The 13,927-nt window shown below is 43.0% G+C and overlaps 1 protein-coding gene across 2 annotated transcripts; it reads left to right on the top strand.

Annotated features, from left to right (window-relative positions):
• The first annotated feature begins 260 nt into the window (after nt 1-260).
• LOC102449690 (uncharacterized) lies at nt 261-12,384 on the top strand. 2 transcript variants are annotated; one of them, XM_089775457.1, is made up of 6 exons: nt 278-369; nt 475-521; nt 2,610-2,695; nt 3,024-3,102; nt 5,544-5,707; nt 11,862-12,384. In XM_089775457.1, the coding sequence occupies exons 4-6, from the start codon at nt 3,082-3,084 to the stop codon at nt 12,094-12,096; spliced, it is 420 nt and encodes a 139-aa protein (XP_089631583.1). In that variant the 5' UTR covers nt 278-369; nt 475-521; nt 2,610-2,695; nt 3,024-3,081; the 3' UTR covers nt 12,097-12,384. The 2 variants fall into 2 exon arrangements, with proteins under 2 accessions (XP_075775722.2, XP_089631583.1); XM_075919607.2 differs by lacking the exon at nt 2,610-2,695 and having other exon boundaries at nt 261-369.
• The last annotated feature ends 1,543 nt before the right edge of the window (nt 12,385-13,927 follow it).

Consider the following 13,927-nt stretch of genomic DNA (forward strand, 5'->3'; position numbering starts at 1 on the left):
ATTTAGCGTACTGAGTATAATGTCAAATATAAGCTGTGTGTTATTAAACAACTGTTTATATGAAATTGTATTCTATCTAGATTCTTATATCATGCTCATCACCATAGCATCTGAGTGTCTTCCAGTAGTGCATTAAGCAACTATTGGAAATTGCTCTGACCAGTGCATCAGTCATGAGTAACAAATGACCTTTGGTTAAAATTGTTAACTTTTTAATTTTTAACAGACTGCTATTGGTGTTTGTTGTAGTTACTGCTTAGCAACATCCAAAGTATATATAAGAAAGGATTTTTTTGTGTAACAGACTATGATAAAGGGGTCTTCACAGTTATTGATCTTCTGGATGAGAAACAGCTCAGAAAGATTAAGGTTAAGAACTTTAAAAAGATGCGTAATACAAACAAAAATTTGTATCAAGTTTTTTTTTAAATATGAAAATCTTGTAGTAAACTTGTTTAGGAATTTCTTTTACAGAAAGAGACACACTTGTTCAGCCACATAGGAAGGACAGAAGAAATAAGGTAAGGTCCAAGCAAATGGTTTTGCTGGTTATGAAATATGTTTTATCCTCATTTAGGCAGAGACTATTTCTGGGAATTATCTACTTCAGGAAACATTCATAATCTTCAAAATACTAAAGTCACTGACTAACACAAACATATGCCAAAGAAACAATCTTCATTTTGTAATATGGTTATAAGAATAACTGGTTAGTTTTCCAAGTGACTGAATTAATTCAGGCTATGTCTGATTAGCATTTTCTCGTGCTTCATTTTCATAATCTTTTCCGATCTGTTTTTGCACAAAAACAAGCAGTGTGGACATTTCCATTTTGTGCAAAAAGTTTTTTTTTTCACAAAATGGAAATGTCCACATTGCTTGGTTTTGCGCAAAAACGGATTGGAAGAGATTATGCAAATGAAGCACAAAAAATACTAATCCGTGCTTCATTTGCATTGCCTCTTCCAGCAAAGCACGTAGTGTAGACATAGCCTCATAGCTTCAGGATTACTGAGAACTTTGCTGATACATTTTATGAATGATGAAATGAAGGCTGGATTTTTATTCACACTGATATTTTTCTACTGGTCTAGAAAAAAATCTGTATTTCCACTGTCTTACTCATAACTTTGGTAGGTTTAATGGTTTTTCTATGAAGTGTTAGTATTTCCTCCTATGCTTATGTTTAACTCATGCACATAGGAAATGGATATATAATTTAACAATGCTATGAAAGTACCATTATACTTAGACACATGAGAAGTCATAGATTTTTAGCATGTTTTACAGTTTGGTCAACCAACCAAAATGATTAGGGGGCTGGAGCACATGACCTAAGAGGAGAGGCTGAGGGATTTGGGCTTATTTAGTCTGCAGAAGAGAAGAGCGAGGAGGGATTTGATAGCAGCCTTCAACTTCCTGAAGGAAGGTTCCAAAGAGGATAGAGAGAGGCTGTTCTCATTAGTGACAGATGGCAGAACAAGGAGCAATGGTCTCAAGTTACAGTGGGGGAGGTCTAGAAGGTCTAGGTTGGATATTAGAAAAAATTATTTCACTAGGAGGGTGGTGAAGCACTGGAATGGGTTACCTAGGAAGGTGGTGGAATCTCCATCCCTAGAAGTTTTTAAGTCTCAGCTTGACAAAGCCCTGGCTGGGTTGATTTAGTTGGGGTTGGTCCTGCTTTGGGCAGGGGGCTGGACTCGATAACCTCCTGAGGTTTCTTCCAGCTCTAGGATTCTATGACAGTGATTCCTGCTGTTTCACTTTGGAATATGTTGCTAGACTATGGAGGGAAATTTCTGTTCTAGAAGTCAGATGAAGAAGGAAATAGATCAGAATAGATCACAATTAATTTTTCATTAAAAATGGTCATGGGAATACTGTAGGTCTCCACACATCAACCATGGACTCTGGATAACATGTCTCCATGAAAGATTCCCTTTATGAATTCCCAATCTAACAAAAGATGTGTTCTGCCTTTGCTTGTTGGGGAGTAAACTGCAGAGAAAAGATTTGTATGAGAAACTACGTTGTCAGAAACTATGCCTCCCTATGTGCACACGGTACTAAACTGGCTGCATTGGCTGAGAGATTCTCATTCTGTTAGCATATGTTGATCCTGCTGAGAAAGCTGAGTCACGAGGCAGATGCCTCATTATTCCAACACAGACACAAGGGAATTAGGAGTGACTCTTTGAAACAAAACTTCTAGAGAGTGGGTTGAGAAGTCGTAAGGAGAGAAAACTTAAGCACAATTTGTGATTGTATTGTTAATTGGTTGGTCAGTAAAGCCAAACCCTAAGAAAGGTGAGTGTGCAGAACAATGTAGGAAAGATGCCTGGTCTCTCACACAATCAAAAATAGTTAATGTGCATAAAGACAAGTGTATAGTTATATGCAGGTTCACATTTGTACATGTACAAGTATGTGGAAAGCAGTGTTTGTTTGGGTTAGAATGTCCATTTATCATTTCAAGCATTTAGTATCGATGAAATATTGGGGGACCTGGCTCAGAAAATCATATTGTTCCATTCAAGCTGTAAAGAGGTTGTGGAACAGGAAATGTGCGCACAAGAAAAGGATTCTGCTCTCTCTTATTCCTTACCCAGTTCTGAGGGCCTGAACAGCTGATCAGCCTTAACATGAGAAGTACTGCAGCTATCCAATGATCCAGGAATCATGAAGACACCCTTAGGTATTGCCACCATGGCCTCCTCTACCACAATGCATTACCCTTGATTTTCTCCAGCATAGTTCAGGAGAGACCTGAATTTCAACAGCAATATAAAAAGCCAAAAGCATTGACAACACCCTTCTGTGATAGGACCTGTGGGGTATTATCTACAGCTCATTTGCATATCTTGGCTTTTCCAGGCCAGTTAGAAGAGCTGATGCTGTTTAAATAGTAAATGATGTAGGAACTATAGTACCAATACTTTTGGAAAGTAAGGTGTGAAATATAATTGCTGTCAAAAATAATAATATATATAACATTCTTATTTTTCTCATTGCCATCCCAATAGCTGCTACATAGAAGATAAAGAAGTTTTGTCCGATGTTCAAGTGGAATCTACAATAAAAATGCCAAATAAAGCCCAAGAGGTAAACAAAAAGTACACTTACTCTTCATGTAAAGTCGTGGGGATTTTTTTTGCTTCTTTTCACCACATGGAATGTTCTCCAAAAGTGTTTCAGAGAAGCCATTAATCTTTGGGCCATTAATTTTAAGATAAAAATGCTTAAAGTGTTATATTTATCCATATTCATGCAGTTACAGCTCCTAGAAATGGAAAATTATGCCTTGAATACTTAGTCATTATAGTGCTGGGATACTATAATACAGGTAAATTGAGAAGGGTCTTGGTGATTAGCCTTGCTAGTGCCTGAAGAACATATTTGTCTCCTATGCTAATTAGATTATCTAATTTTTAATACATATTCATGTTAAGTTCTAAATGCTCCTAGTAAAATTGCCTCTGGTAACGCTAAACAAGATGTTTAATACTAAACAGAAATGTATTTATATGATAATAGCAACCAAAATGGACTAGATGCTGTAAAGATATGGAGAAACAGTCCCTTTCCTAATAAAGGTCATGCATTCTTTAAAGAACTGTACAAAATCAACATGTAAGTCCCTGCTGAGGATCAAGGCAGGGTCAGAGAACACCAGTGACCACCAGCTGGCATGATGACTTCTCCCCCAGAGTAGGAGGCTGGGCTAATGTAATGAAGGTGTGAATAGGGTTCATATGATAATCCCTTCAAGTCACTGGCAAGCAGAGAGATTTAGCACAGACCAAGATGAGGCAAAAAGCAAAAGGGGCTTATAGGGTATGTGGTCAAAGGACATGCTTACACTGGAGATAGAGATGTAACTTCCAGTTCAAGTAGCTTTGATCAAGCTAGCACACTAAGAATAGAAGCCTAGTCATGGCATGGAATGGGCCAGCTGCCCCACCTGCGCATGCCTAGGATTTCAAATGGCACTGTACTCATGTGGACGGGCTCTCATGATGCCCCGGCTACATGTCTATCCTCAACATACTTATTCAATCAGATCTATCTGCATTGGAAAGCAGATCTCCAGTTCCCATGTAGATATACCCCAAGATGCATTATAAATGCATTTTTCTATGATTCCACCTCTTATCAAATATGCCTCATCACCAGGTAGGGATGTAAAATCCCCATTTAACTGGTTAACCAGTTAAACATCACATTTAACTGGTTAACCGATTAAAGGCGGGGGCAGGCTGGAGCAGCCTCCTCTTTCCCCACCACAGGCAGGGGCTGCTTCTGCCTAGCCACCACAGCCCTTGCCTATGGTGCACCCAGGCCCATTGTGGATAGGGGCTGCTCTCGACAGCAAGAGCAGCCCCTGTCCACAGTGGGTCCTGTGGGGATGGAGCAACTCCCTGCCTGTGACAGACGGGGAGCTGCTCCAGTCCCCACTGGTTAACAGGTGATGCTTACTTGTTAACTTTTCATATCCCTTCCACCAGGTGTGTAGTATTTGTGCACATCAATTTACCGATCGGGAAGCTTTTTATTACTGTTATTTGTGTGGTCACACCTAGGCTCACTACAGCTGGTCCCCGAGTTACGAACACGATCCATGCTTATGAACAGCGTGGTCGTGTGTAACTCTGTGGGGTCCGACTTACAAACAAACCAAGTTATGGACCAATTGCTTGGTCCGTAACCGGTTAGTAAGTTGGAGAGAGGCTGTACTTCTGGACTAAGACCTGCTTATGCTAGGAACATTACACAGACTAAAAAGGCGATCCATTGTTCACTTTAATATGTATATGTCAGGGCCATAGACTGAACATAGTTTGTGGTGCTGAAAAAAAAATCATCTAGTCCGTTGCACTGTGCTGATGCAGGACCAGCTATACTTACCTCATAGCCGAAAGGATTTGGCCAACCTGTTCTTGAAAACTTCCAGTGATGTAGATTCCACAGCCCCTTCCAGAAGCCTCTTCCAGTGCATAGCTACCATGTTTCCTCTAATATCTATCCCATTTGCTACAAAGTTGATTTTGTTCCCTGTCAACAGTGGACATGAAGAACAGTTGATCCCCATCCTCCATAACAGCCGTTTGTTTTTTAAACTTTTCTTCATAAGGCAGGTTTTTAATACTTTTTATAGCTTTTGTTGCTCACCCCTGGACTTCTCCAGGATGTCCACAGCTTTTTAAAGAGTGTGGCGCACTAAATTGGACAAGGTACTCCAGCTGAGGCCTCACTACTGCCAAGTGAATGAGACAATTACCTAACATGTCTCCCATATGATGCTCCAGTTAATATATGCCAGAATGGCATTAGCTTTTCCCACAACTGCTTTATATTATTGATTCATTTTCAAGTTGTGATCCACTGTACCTCCCCAATCATTTTCAGGCGTACTACCTGCTAGCCAGTTTTCATTTAGGTTTTGCATTTTTTCCCCCTTCTTAAGAGTAGTATTTTGCATTTCTCTTTATGGCATAACATTCTTTTCCGTAAGTTAAAACAATGTGAATTTGTTTGACTGCTAGGATGCTGTCATTAACCTGAAATCAGTACAAGAACTGGGTAAGCAACTGGGTTTTGAGTGGACAATTGTTGCTAGCGAGCTGGGATTCAGCAGAGCAGAAATAACCCAGTTTCACTCAGCTAGCACAGAGAAGAAGATTCAAGCACAGAAAATGCTGGAGTGCTGGTAAGTAGCTAATGGTGAGAAGTGCAAAGTCCTTCATCCTTTCAAATAAATAGTTTAGATCATTGTATACTTTCATCCACATCTCATGGTTAAGATAGCCCCTGACCTATGGGACTAATTTTAGGTTATTGCTATTTCTTTTCTCATATAAAAGAAATATTTATGATACTTGTCACAACCTGGCCCAAAACTCTTTTGTATGGTCAGCAGTCTGTTGCAAATAAACCCACGTATGGGGCCCACAAGTGCTTCAAAACCAACTCTGAATAGAGTTTCGTCACTTTTTCTATTTCTGGGACTAATGAGTGCACTCGGGCCTTCTCGACATTTGCGTAGCTTCCTTTTGGCAACAGAACAGGGAGAGAATTTGAAATGTAATGTGACTTTTGTCAGGAAAAACACCCAGTTTTGGCCATAAAAAACTTCCACCCCTGCAAGAGACTTTTGTCTTTTTCCCTTCCTTTATTGTGAACAAATAGCCAGTGTCTCTTGTTTGTTTGCTGAGAGAACTGGCGCCTGCCAATATCCCACAATGCCTGCCCTGATGACTTTGCTCAGTGTTTTGTGATCTCTGCTGCACTGCAGGCATACAGCTCTACCCTTTCAAGGCTTTGGGAATTATCTGACAATGAAGTGAGCTGCTCTGTTTGGGGAACAAAGAACAAATCATTGGAATGCTTCTGTTCTGCCCTGTACTAGGAACACAGCAGTAGGCAGACAGCTGCTACAGGGGGAGGGCTGGAGAGAATGCTGTGCTGCTTTGACATTCCTCATCAAGGAGAGCTCACAGAGCTACAAGGGAATCCTAGGAAGCATAGGGATCAGCTCTGACTTCCCACAACACTACACCGTGGGATGCTTATCTACATTGCTTTGCTCGGTCAACAGGATGCTAGCAATGTCAACATTTCATGATCATTTTCCACTTTTGGTGACAATTGCACATCCACAGCACTTTTGTCACCAAACCTTTCCAGTGTCGACATAGCCTCATATCTCATCTGGCACCCTTCTTCAGCACATGGGAGACCAATGCCCATCTACCCTATACTGTAAAACCAGTGTCTGAGACCTTTTAATCCCCCACCCAAAAGTGCCTACACATGCTCCCTGTAACAGGCATACTCAGTGCTACAACACCTCCTGTGGGTCACTCCAGGAATTAGGTCTGTCCTCTGCAGGGCATTCCCTTCTGGCCAGTATCTCAGCCTTCCGCATTCCATGCATGCTCCACTCTCTGTTCCAGACCCATGTCATTCCCCGGATCACAGCATCCTCTTCAAGATACTGCCTCCCAGCACTGTCCACCACACTGGTCTCATCCCCCTTCCAGGGGTATCAGCAGTCCTCAGGCTTGTACTGGCCACCATGGCCAACTACAGCCTTAATCTAGCCACAAGCTCTAAAGGGCCCTCCTGAAAGTGACAAGGTGTGGTGTAAGGAGATAGGAGGGACCCAGGCCCCACCACTATTCTGGGTCCTGGCCCAGGGACCCTCTGGTGGCAGCCTTGTCCTACCCTCCTCCTTTCCCCATCTACTTCCTCATTTTACTTGGGCCACTGTGAACCATGAACCTCCCTGCCCCTTACATCAAGGCCTGCAGTCTCCCTCCCTCTCCTGAGCCTACCCAGCACTTCTCTCTCTAAGGCACTTCCTTTGAAATCAATCCTGCGCCTTTCCTGCTCAGGTTCCAACTACCCTCGGCTTTGCTGAGCAGCTCCTTAAATCCGGGGCTGCCCCAGCAAGCCACTCCCTGATTGATTGGCTCCTTCTAAGAGCCCTTTTTTCATTTGCTGGGTCTCTGCACAGGCTCTCTCCAGCCTGCTTTAACCCTTCCCCTGCCGAAGCTAGGCAACTGCCTTGCTTCTCACCCCCCTCTCCTCAGAATCCCACTTAGGTTGTGGATGCTCTGAGCGCCTAGTTTAACCCATTTGGGGACAGGCTGGCAGGAACGCAAGATACACAGACTGAGCAAAGGAATTTCTTAATTACTGTCACTTGACTCTTAAGCTACTCAAGACTTACACATTTTTTAAAACAAAATCGGTCGATCTCACAGCATCTGAGAGTTCCAGTTTGCCAGGGATGTTAGAATGCAGGAGAAACTCTACCCAATCTCAATCTCCTTCTTACATGGGGCCATGGTCAGTCCTCCAGCACAGAGCGAATGTTGCTCTTAAGTTGCTTCTCTGCATGGGCAGCTGGTATGCTAGGCAGAGAAAGGCACAGCCTTCCCAAACCGCCAGCCTGGACCCGCCCACACTCCACCCCCAGAACGCCTCCTGTAGGCATTCTGGGAGAGGAGCGTTCCAGCCCCCAGCACCTGCCCTCCTGGTGCTCTGGGCCCAAGGAGACTGAAACCATGTGCCCTCCTCCCTCTCTGTGCTCAGGGGCCGGGGAGGCTGGAGCCACCCGCCCTCCTCCTTTCCCATTCTCTGAGGCCAGGGAGACTTGGGCCATGTGCTGCCTACCCTCCCCATGCTCTGGGCTGGGGAGGCCGGGTTGCCCAACAACAGGACCTTAGCAGAAGGGACAGGGCTAGGCCTTGCCTCCGCCAGCCTTACCTTCATCAACTGATCATACTCCTCTGCCATGTAGAGATCCAGGTCCTGCCCCCAGTCCTGCTTGCCCCATCTGTGCAGAAAAAATAAACTTGTTCTCTGGGTTGGACCGGTAGTTGAGATAATAAAATGCAGTCACCCTAGACTGCAGCCTTGATAGCTTCTCAATGATAGTTCTTCAATGAGGTATCCGATATCTTTTCCAAAGAGGGCAGCTGCCTGGTATGCAGTAACGAGGCTGCCCTCCAATAAGTATATATGTATTCAATACGTAATAGAGAATGGAGTTCAGACTTCGATACAGACACAATGTCAAAATGTTCATTAAAGCTTGTTAGAATTGCAGTAACAGCATGTTAGCATGCCCAAGGGATAGAACTGTTTTTAGAATAGAGATGAAACAGTTGATTTGTGTGCAGCAAGAACAAATTTGTTTCTTTAAAATTAATTATTTTTTTCTCCATCTTTATTATTGTTTCTGTAGCACTCTAACTGTGATGTATAGGAGATAAACTGTGCCAGACCCGTAAGAGGGTGCCTGCCCAAAAAAGCTTAAAGCATAACCCTGTACAAATACAGTGTCTCTAGCTTTGTATTCTTATACACCCATGGATTGTATAATCAGACATTAAGCAAACTGCTGTGATGATCGCTAATCCTTGTCCAATCAACCAGTTACATGAAGCAATTTGGTGACTTTTCAATAGATTAAATTTTTGCAGTAAATGTAGGATCTAATTTTAAGGTCATTAAAATAACCCTTCTTGCTAAGGGCATCGTCCTGAATCCCTCTGCGTGCTATGACCGGTTTTGTATAATATGTTAGCTCAGTCTCACGTGGGTCAGATTATGTCTGATCCTTGCTGGAGGCTACTATTATGCCAACAATTCCTTCCCCTAAGCCGAGGGCAGCAGGCAGCCACAATTGCAGCCTCTGAAATCCTGGGTGCAAGAACTGCTCTGTGCTACTGCCCATAACTAGACACAACCACACATTCTCTAAAAGTGGGTAAGAAAAAATGGTGATGATGAGGTGGGGCTGTAGCTGGGAAAGAGTACACACAGAGCCAGGTTTCTGCCTCAATGGCACCTAATCTGTTCTAGTGTATTCATCAGAGCAGTGCAGCATTGTACTATCTTCCACATACCTAGGAGAGAAGAGTGGAAGAAAGAGGCAGAAAGTAAAAGCAAGGGATAGGAAATAAAAAGTGAACAAATGTTTTGGATGGATCTATAAAATGTGATTAGCTTTGTTATGGTGCAGTTCACCGGAAACGAAATACAATACCAGCCTGAATAACCCAACGACCAGAACCAGAGACATCAGAAATAGGTATTTTGCTTTTACATTTACAAGAGAGTATGAAGATCTGTGACTAAATAGGAGTTAAAGTGGGAAGCTAATTATAGGACCATCAGCCTGATTCCATTCCCAGGCAAGATAATGGGGCAACTGATATGGTAATCCATTAATAAAGAATTAGGAGGGTAATATAATTAATGCAATATGGGTTTATGGAAAAGGGATCTTGTCAAAATAACTTGCTCTCTTTTTTTTGGTGAGAATACAAATTTGGTTGATAAAGTTAAATGTTGATGAAAATGTACTTGGATTTCTGTAATGTGGTTGACTTACTACAATTTTGATTAAAAAACTAGAATGATCTAAATTTACCATGGCACACGTTACATGGATTAAAAACTGGCTAACTGATAGGTCTCAAAATATAACTGTAAATAGGGAATTATCATTAAGTGGGTGTATTGCCAATGAGGTTCCACAGGGATTGGTTCTTGGCCCTATGCTATTTAACATTTTTGTCAATGATCTGGATAAAGTTTGTAGATGACACACAAACTGGGGGAAATGGTAAATAATGAAGAGGACAAGTCACTGATTCAAAGCGATCTGAATCACTTGGTATAGGGGGCAAACAATATACATTTCAATATGGCTAAATGTAAATGAATACATGTAGGAATAAAGAATGTCTGCCATACTTAAGGAATAGGGGACACAATACTGGGAAACAATGACTTTGAAAAAGGTTTGCTGGTCATGGTGGATAGAAGTGAACCCTGAATGCGTCGTCACACTGTGGCCAAAAGAGCTAGAGCAATCATGGGATGCGTAAGCAGGGGAACCACCAGAAGTAGCTAGGTTATTTTACCTCTGTATCTGTTAACAGTGAGAGTGGTGCTGAAATACCAGGCCCAGTTCATACCACAATTCAAGAAGGGTGTTGATAAATTGGAGAGGGTTTCCAAGAAAAGCCATTAGAATGATTAAAGGATTAGAAAACATGCTTTATAACGACAGACTCAAAGGGTATGTTTACACTGCAATAAAACAACCATGGCTCGCTCATGTCAGCTGTTTGGGCATGGGCTGGTACTGATTCTGGGACCCTCGAGAGCCTGAGATCCAGCTCACCCAAACATCTGTGCTTCAGTTTTAAAGATACACGATCTCAGCACTGAGAGCTTGAGTCAACTGAAATGGGCTAGCCAGAGGTGCTTTATTGCAGTGTAAACATACCCCAAGGGATCAAAGAGAAAGTGAAGGAGTAACTTGATTACAGTCAAGTATCTACCTAAGGAACACATATTCAATAATGGGCTTTTCAGCAGAGTGAGATATAACACAATACAATGGCTGGAAGTTGATGCTAGACAAATTCGGACTGGAAATAAGGCATTCCTTTTTGACAGTGAGGATAACTGATTATTGGAACAATTAACCAAGATCATGATGGACTCTCCATCACTAATAATTTTTAAATCAAGTTTGGATTAAAAAAACCCTCCTCCTCTAGGGATTTGGGGGAGAGTGGTGTTCTATGGCCTATGTTACACAAAGTCTTAATCACAATGGTCTCTTCTGGCCTTAGAATCTCTAAAAAATTGACTTACAATGTTTGACATTTTGCTTCAGAGGGGTAGCTGAGTTAGTCTGTAACTGGAAAAACTTAAACAACAAATAATCTTGCATCAGCTTAGAGACTAACAAAACACGTAGACGGTATCATGCACTTTTGTGGGCACAATCCACTTCTTCAGATGAATTATTATGCCAAAGTACAAGGTCCACATTATATAGTTATGAATACTGAAGAAAGTGAGAGTAGTGGGTAGTAAAGTAGGTATTTAATTTGTTTGTTACAATTTTTATTTTACAGGTAAACATTAAGCACTGTGGAAACTCAGTCTATATTAAAGTACTTAAACAGGGCCTGAAAACCTTAAATGTAGGGTATCCAGTTTTGCAAATATTGGCTGGGAGAAATTAGGAGCAGTAATTCACAAAGGGTATAGCTCCACCAGTCTTGATTTTCCTACTGCAAATGTAGCCAAAGGAGCTTACACTATTTTCTGCTGCAGTGTCCCTTTTCTTATCTCCATTGGAATCCAACAGTGGTACTAGAAAGAAAAAGGAAGATATGATCTCAAATAGTATCTTGTCTGTTGGGGGGAGGTAAATATGCCATATTTTACAAATATATATAGTTGGTACACTTCAAGTGCAAATGGGGATGACTTGCATCTTATGCTGATTGATCACAATGCTGTAATGTTTGCTGCAACAAATGCAGGTATGAACGATCATGGAATAAACTTAACAAGACAAAGATCCTTCAGGATGCTCTAGAACGGGCTGGAAGAAAGGACCTGGCTGATAAACTTCAGTGCCTGCACTGGGGACATCAGAAGTTAAGCAGCAGAGTGGAGCTCCCTTCTGCTTTCCCCTTTCTCATCACTGTGCACAAAACCATCAACAACAAAGAGGGGCTTAAGAAAATTAACCAACTTAGTCGCAAGTATCCCTAAGGTGCTGCAGTTAAAACACCACAGAGTACATCTCTTTTTCATGTACACTAGAAGTGAGGCTTGAGGTTACTGTTTGTTATAGAGCTTTTCATCTGATCATTTTATAAGATTTAACTAATTTTAATTCTGTATCTGGAATGTGATATTTGAGGAAATGCCACTTTCTAAGAAAACCTATTACAGGACCCTGAAGCTGTGTAATTAATTGAAGTAATTTGTGTTATACTTCCTTAAAAGCTTCTTACTCACACCTAAGATGACACATACATATGAGAGTTGATCAAATTATTTACAAATTTGTTAGATTTTTCTTTATTCTTTTTTTAATACTGTGTGCAGATAGGTTATGAATTATATTCGATTTTGTTCTAAAGGAAGTCACACTGCCAAACTACTGAGATATAGGGTCCTACCTGATAGAGACAAGGCCCTCCAACTGATATCCTTGGCCTCCCATGGCTTTCTGGCTATCTTACAGGCTTTGGATATTTTTGGGGAGTAGACGGAGTGGCCTACCCCACCACTTGATGGGATAATGTGGAGAGATCTGGGGGCAGGGGAAGGGAGGGCCTGCAGAGGTTTCCATTCCTAAAGCTGAGCCAGGGCTTTTAATTTGAGGGGATGATCTGGGCCCCTGTGAAGTAGTATTGACTTGACTATAAAATGAATTTTGGGAAACTGACTGAATCAGAGCCTTCAGAGATACATCTTTACAGCCCCAGGAGTCAGCCTCCCATTCCAGGCTAACAGACTCAGGCTTGCAGGTCAGAAACTGAGGGCCTGAGCTCCAGGACAAGCTGCAACTTCAAAGTGCTGTCTTCAAAGCTATTTTTAGAGTGCTATGGCAAATCCAAATGGGTCTGTTGCTGTCATGGTGTGTGCAGACACTCCATTTATTACTGGAAACTGTTACCTGTGGTCCCAGCTGTATTCCTTGGAGACACATTGGCATATCAAAGCAACTTTCACAAATGGCATTGCAGAGAGATCCTGCTGTTCATCTCAGAAAAGGGGCTAAGAGTTGATCAAGCATGGAAATCAATCTTGCATTCTGACTCCTCTTTCAAGGTTCAAGGCACCCTGAAGGGGAGGCTGCATTGCTTAGGATATATTAGGGTTGCCAGGTGTCCGGTTTTCTACTGGACAGTCTGGTTTTTTTGGGCTCTGTCCACTAAAAAAAATCCAGAAAATACTGAACATGTGCAATGTCTGGTATTTTCTGGTTTTCTGACTGGGCGCCTGGAAGCCTGGTGGGGGCAGTGGCTGGGAGGCGGGGAGCCCTGGGTGTATGTGAGGAGGAGGGGCAGCTGCGTGCTTCTGCGTGCTGGTCAAGCACGTAGTGGAGCTGCAGCTCGACTGACCCGCACTTCGCCTGGACCGTGCTGGGGGCGGGAGCGCCCTGGGATCTGCACTGCCTGGGTCAGTCCCACTCCCAACTGGCTGATACGCTCCTCTGCCCCACCCCCTCCTGACCGTCCGGTTGGTTTTTCCCCACTTCTCCTCCCGATCTTCCCCGGCCAGACCCGCTGCACCCGCCGCCAGCCCTCCTTCCGGCAGCCAGTTCTCCCCTCCTCTCCTGATCTCCTCTGGCCAGCCCTGCTGTACTCAACCTCTGCCCCTGTTGCCAACTCTACCTCCTGCCATCTAGTTCCTCCTCCCAATCTTCCCTAGCCAGCCCCGCTGCACCCCCCGCCAGCGCTGCCCTCCTCCCCCAGCCAGCCCTGCTCCCGCTGGCCCTCCCCTTTCCCCCCGATCTCCCCTGGCCAACCCCATTCCACCGAACCCCCTCCCCCCACCGACCAGCTCCACTTCCCATTGGCTGCACCCCCCA

This window comes from Pelodiscus sinensis, chromosome 1 (genome assembly GCF_052426305.1).
Source record: "Pelodiscus sinensis isolate ZL-2025 chromosome 1, ASM5242630v1, whole genome shotgun sequence".
NCBI classification, from domain to species: Eukaryota; Metazoa; Chordata; order Testudines; family Trionychidae; genus Pelodiscus; species Pelodiscus sinensis.

Excerpts from the sequence above, each read along its gene's own strand:
- LOC102449690 (XM_075919607.2), top strand. The coding sequence starts at position 3,082 with ATGCCAAATAAAGCCCAAGAG. Across the intron at positions 3,103-5,543 it reads TGCCAAATAAAGCCCAAGAG|GATGCTGTCATTAACCTGAA; the intron begins GTAAACAAAAAG and ends TTTGACTGCTAG. Across the intron at positions 5,708-11,861 it reads CAGAAAATGCTGGAGTGCTG|GTATGAACGATCATGGAATA; the intron begins GTAAGTAGCTAA and ends CAACAAATGCAG.